Source organism: Poecilia reticulata, linkage group LG10 (genome assembly GCF_000633615.1).
Source record: "Poecilia reticulata strain Guanapo linkage group LG10, Guppy_female_1.0+MT, whole genome shotgun sequence".
NCBI lineage: Eukaryota > Metazoa > Chordata > Actinopteri > Cyprinodontiformes > Poeciliidae > Poecilia > Poecilia reticulata.
Window position 1 is genome coordinate 31,596,484 of NC_024340.1, and position 6,202 is coordinate 31,602,685.

At 40.5% G+C, this 6,202-nt stretch overlaps 1 protein-coding gene across 1 annotated transcript in view; it reads right to left on the reverse strand.

The window, feature by feature from the left end:
- The window catches only part of klhl3 (kelch-like family member 3), a 24,199-nt gene extending 17,997 nt beyond the window's left edge, over positions 1 to 6,202 (reverse strand). The window contains exons 1-4 of the mRNA XM_017307037.1: positions 6,076 to 6,202; positions 4,623 to 4,748; positions 3,279 to 3,385; positions 3,089 to 3,210 (exon numbers count right to left, since the gene is read on the reverse strand). Coding sequence (XP_017162526.1) covers positions 3,089 to 3,210; positions 3,279 to 3,385; positions 4,623 to 4,748; positions 6,076 to 6,125 — 405 coding nt within the window. The 5' untranslated portion in view covers positions 6,126 to 6,202. The remainder of the gene's footprint in view (positions 1 to 3,088; positions 3,211 to 3,278; positions 3,386 to 4,622; positions 4,749 to 6,075) is intronic.

Genomic DNA, 6,202 nt, shown 5'->3' on the forward strand with positions numbered 1-6,202 from the left:
GCATTAACTTCTGCTAATTCTTTCATGCATTTAGGAGTTTAGCTTTAGCTTCAGCTAATTCTTTCATGCATTTAGCAGTTTAGCATTAGCTTCTGTTATATTTTTGTGTGTTTACTTTTCTGGGTTAAAATTTCCAAACTTTAATTGTTTTAGGCATTTTTTAAAGTTTTAAAACATCCACGGTGAATTCAGAGAAAAGATCTGACATCAGCCTGGTATGGCGACAGCAGCAGCGGGGAGAGGAGAATAAATAAAACGACGAAAAGACGGACAGACAGCTGGAAGAAAAACATTAATTTGTTCAGGATTGTTAAATAAAAGTGACTCAGTCAGATCAGTTCAACTCCATGTGATGATATGAGAAACACGATCAAAACCTAATGAACGGTCAGATGAAAGCTGCAGGTTTACATCAAAGATAAGGAAACACTGGAGATACAGTGGGACTCTGGAGCAGCTGCAGCAAACAACATCTAACCCTGGGTCTACAGCCCAGACAATGAACTCTCACCAGATGAACTGAACACTTAAAGACATAACATGGTCATCACATTATTAAAGTCAGAATGTAATACAGGAAAAATGAACTTTCCAGACTGATGAGTCTCTCAGACAACAGGACGAGAAATCAAATTCATTTCATTCCGACACTTTTCCAAACGATCCAGAAAACCATTAAATGAAGCTCAAGACTTTCCAGATCCATTTTCTTCACATATAATAGAAAAATGTTTTCATCCAACAGGTTCTGTTGTTAGTTTGGTCTCATTAAAGGATGAGACAAAATGTCCCTGAGCATTTTATCGTCCACTCAGGGACACAAACTCTTTCTCTGCAATTCTGGATGAGTTTGACAAATAAACTAAGAAAAAGAAGCAAAGAAGCAAAGAACAAAGAAAGAGAGACAGACAGAATCTAATCCTGAAATAAAATCCCAGTTTAATCTCTTCACCAGCTGAATGTGGAAACTAAAAGGCAAAAGATCCCAAATTAAAACTCTAAATATTTATATTTTATATCTTCAGGCTGTGGCAGCGACTGGATGATCGCACAGAAACACTAAGGAGAGAAAAACAGAGAGAAATCCTCCCTGCTGCCAGCGGGAGGATTTCCTCTCTCTGCGCTTCCTGCGCTCAGAATAAGAGGAAACTGGGCTTTGAGCAGAACCGCGCAGCTCTGGAGTCAGAATTTAACAACAGAGTTAAAACCAGCAGGTAAACAGCCAGTCTCTGCTTCTCGACTCACAGATCCGTCCGGGAGAAACTTTCCTTAAATCCTGAGTCACATCCATTTCTGACGAAACGATAAAACTGATCACTAAATCCGTTTCCGTCGTCAAAATGAGGTTTTAACCTACTACCACAAGACAAGTCAGTTTTAAGAGAAATTAAGTAAAACTTATGAACTTCTTTCAGGCAGCAAGAGAGATTGAGACTTTCAGCAGATAACAGGAAGGCTAACTTACAGCGACATTGATTTACTGTCATTTTGAGCTTTCCACTTGGAAAATGCAGCATTTTAAAAACTTCAGAGTTAAGAATCAGTTGGAAGTTGTACAGAAACAGCTAGCCGTGCTAACATCTAGCCATGCTAACAGCTAATGTAAATATGCTAAACATGTTAATATTAGACGTGTGCCAAAAAAAATCCACTGGCATGAGAATCAGCACACTCATTCACTGTGATTCAGAATCAATTTAAAATCAATTCTAAAAAAAAATGAAAAAATAAAACAAATCCACCGTCGGGATCCGCTTTGTAACCGACGTCGCCATGGAAACGGCGCCACGACGCACTGCGCTCAAATCACCACAAATGAAAATCAGTTTATCGGAACGTTTTCATCTTAAAAGTAGAAACACTCACTGCTCTCTCACACAGTGTGACGTCACCCCTTACAAAAACACATCTCAGTTTTTAAAGACAAACTTAAAATGACAAACATTAAAACCAGCGCATAAAACGGATTGAAAATTTGCCAGAAAGCTGCTAATTTATTTATTTAACAGTAACGAGCATAAAAAGCATCAATAATCATGTGCCTGAAATCGATTAGCAGCTTAGAAAAGTGGTTGGAGCCGTTGGCACCAGCTGGTCGCTCTGACCGGACCGAACAAAGAGGCTGACAAAAGGAAAGGTCAGGGCAGCGTTCCGCTTCCTGCTCAGGAACCCAGAGGCCTTCCTGACCTCATCACACAACCGTAAACAAGGAAAAACACAAGAAAACAGAGAAACACACGAGTCCAGAACTCTGGATCTCCTGGAAGGAGCAGGTCCGCTTCACAGGAACTAAACCCGCCCAGAACATAAATAACTAATGACATGTTCTGACTGGAGTCGGTAATCAACAAGTTCATTACATTTTAATCAACAAGTTTTCAGTTCAAAAACCTTTTACTGCTGAATAAACAGACATTTGAGCTCAACAACATTATTGTTTTTAATCTTTTATTCAGGTTCTTCAAAATTCAAATTGGATTCTTCTTCGGAAATGTGGATGCTAACATTAGCATCAGCTGCTACATGATTAGCACTGAGATGCTACTCAGGCTAGCATAGCTTCTGATAGGCTAACTCCTTTTAGCACAACTTGAACATAACATTAGTTTTTCCAGCATCCAGTCAGATTAATTTAGAAGCAGAAATTTACCCGACAGAAGCGACTTCGTCATCTGCTGCAGCTTGTGCGCCAGATTTACGGTTGTACCGGAAACGGTTCCAGCCGGAACCGTAAAAAAATAAATGTGTTAATGTCTCAATGAATAACATTTATTTCAAACTAAATAAATACAAACTGTTGATGAATACAACTGACATTTCTGTCTCATTAGAAATGAATTTTATTTGTTTTTATTTTGGATTTTAAAGAGTTTATTAGAGATTTTGTTTCCGTTTATTTAAAAATTGATTCAATCTGTGATTGGCCGTTTCTAGTTGGCGCTGGGAGAAGGCAGAGATCGTTTTCTGTCTCATACCATATTTAATGACAGATTGAGCAAATGAGTAAATATGTATTTTTATAAAAGTTCAATAAAACCAGAGCCGAAACCCCAAGCAGGTGGTGGTAATCTGGATTATTCCCACTCACCTGGACGTTGTCCTCTGTCACCTCTATCTCTGCGGTGTAAATGTAATCCACAAGCTTCCTCAGCGTCTGACCATCGACCTCTCTGATCTCCACCTGCTGTGCTTTGCTCTCGCTCATATCTCCTGCACACAGACACAGTTTACCGCCTGGAAGCAGCCTCTCTCGGGCCCAAACGGGTCAGAACCAGTACCTGTGAACATGGCACAGAAGTACGGACTACAGGCTGCCAGGACCACCCGGTGAGCAGGCACTTCCACGCTGCCCGCCACCAGCTGGACGTCACACAGCATCTGCTTACTAACAGAGAGGACGATCGTTAGCTTAGCTTCATCAACGTGGCGTCGATAGCTTAGCATCGTCACCGTCACGTCGTTAGCTTAGCATTGTCACCGTCACGTCGTTAGCTTAGCATCATCACCATGGCATTGTCACCGTGGCATCGTTAGCGTAGCATCGTCACCGTTGCATCGTTAGCATAGCATCGTCACCGTGGCATCGTTAGCGTAGCATCGTCACCGTGGCATCGTTAGCGTAGCATCGTCACCGTGGCATCGTTAGCGTAGCATCGTCACCATAGCATCGTTAGCTTAGCATCGTCATTGTGGCGTCATTAGCGTAGCGTCGTCATTGTGGCGTCATTAGCATAGCATCGTGGCATCGTTAGCATAGCATCGTTAGCATAGCATCGTTAGCATAGCATCGTCACCGTGGCATCGTTACCATAGCATCGTCACCGTGGCATCGTTAGCGTAGCATCGTCACCGTGGCATTGTTAGCGTAGCATCGTCATTGTGGCGTTAGCATAGCATCGTCACCGTGGCATCGTCAGCCTAGCATCGTCATCGTGGTGTCAATAGCGTAGCATCGTCATTGTGGCATCGTTAGCGTAGCATCATTTACAGCAGGACTTTATAATTATCTTTTTATCTATTTATTCTTGACTGACAAACAAGCCTCCAGTCACTAGATGGCAGCAGAGTTCAAAAGCAAGTAGGATCAGATCAAGAATAAAGAATAAAGTTGTAATATTAGGACAAGGCTTTTTACAAGAGTAGTTATACTATCACGACTTACATCATTACAGAACAAACAAACATATTTTTAATAATAAAATGCTGTGATAATGTTATCTGTGAGTCTGGTTCTTTTTTGAAATAGACGTCGTTGAAACAATCGTTTCAAATTTCAGCAGCTGATAAAATGTTTTAACACGTCAGAATCAAATTCAGAAATATTTCCTTATGTGTGAAACCAATGCCAATTTCACAAGACGCTCAGATTTTAGTGTTGAGTTCTCATAAAGTTACAACTTTACTCTCACATTTAAAACAAATAAGCAAAACAAACAACTTTGCTTGAGAAAAGGGCCAGAAAAAAAACTGTTGATGCAAACTGTTATGCACTTTTCAATATTGTTGCAAATTTTGCCCAAAAACTGTTTAAAAACTTTAAACCTTTTGAAGATCGATGATCTGAAGAAGCTGAAACGTTTACAGTTTAAAAGGTTCCACTGTCTCGCTGCAGACACACACACCTGCGCAGGTCGTTCATGAGCTGGAAGGCCTTCCTCATGTGCGTCTGGTTGAAGGTGTGAATCCCTCCGTTCGCCGCGTCGTCCTCTGAATCCGTGGCGCAGTTCGGACGCGGCGATGCCACCAGACTGGTGAGACATGAGAGGCAGTGTCTGGATCACACAGGCCAGACAAACGGCTCGTTATCCTTCAAATCAACTTCCTGTTGAACATTATTACTACTATTCCCTTTTCAAAAAGGGTTTTTTTGTCTGCATTGCACTGTAATTTATTGTATTTATGTCGTTTGTGCAGATGAAATTAGCCGTGGTGGCTAATGGGACACTGATTAACTGTCTGAAGCAACAAAAAGTGACATTTTAATCCAATTAAAAAGAGATTTTCACAGTTTGTCAGTTCAGAGCTGAACCGTTTCATTTTCTTTGCATCCCAATTATTGAAAACTATTTATTACATTTCCTTTATTTCCCAGCTGATCTTATACATCTGGGTCTCCAGATGTTCTAGTCCGATTACAAAATGACATTTAATAATGTTAAATGGATCATTAATAAGGACCTACCCAAAATCAATCGTTTTTATGATGAAATGGGGTAAAAGCTTGTAGGACAGAGCAGTAAAGTGATATTTCACTATTTATGTATTTAAAACATTGCAATTATGAAAAAGCAACATTACATTCCTTAAGTGTCTACAGCATCTAATTAGCATCATAGCTAAATTTACACTAAATGTTCTGACTTATATTCTTATTAAGTTAACATCTGATCTAAAGAAAAACAAACACCTGTAATAATAATTTTTATACAACTGGAGATAAATCCAGACGCTACGGGGAAATTAAATGCCTAAAATTACTTAAAAATGAAGTTTAATTAACCCAAAAAGTATGTAAAGCCAACAGACTAACTATCATGAGTATGCCGAGCATTTTAACACATGAAACATAAACGTTTATTTAATCACAGATGGTTCACTGCGATAATAATATTAAATACTGTATTTTTCTGACATTTGCATTTAGCATTTAAAACTGTAATAATGTTGAAATAAAATGTTTCCAGTGTGTAACAGGCTGGCTAGCGCCTAGCATCGCTCATCATTTAAACATTACGGGGGCTTTTAGCAGCTATTAATCACAATAAACCTTTTAATTATAACTGCTTATAGGATTCAGACAGCTTTGTTTAAGGTTTGTTTGCGGTCAAAATGTCACATTTCCCGGATGTCAGTGAAGGAACTTTGGTTGAAATGTAACCGCAAACTGTCAGCGATGCTAACAAACTAACCGAGGCTAGCCACGGCTAGCCCGTAGCTCCCTTCCTGAGGACGAGCCGTGGGGCCCGGCTGCTGTGGATTTGTGGGTCATGTGGACTAAAATGTTCTCCAGCAGATGTAGAAAGCAGCGTGAAACGCAGCTTTGCTAAATAATCCCCCAGCGATGAGCCAACTCACCCTAACGACACACCGTCCATCCTCCCGGAGTCAGACAGCACAGCAGGCATGAGAGCATCCAGCGCAGATCGTCTACCGGCGCGAGAGGAGCCACTCCGACAATGCCGCTGCGGCTTTTCACTCAAAG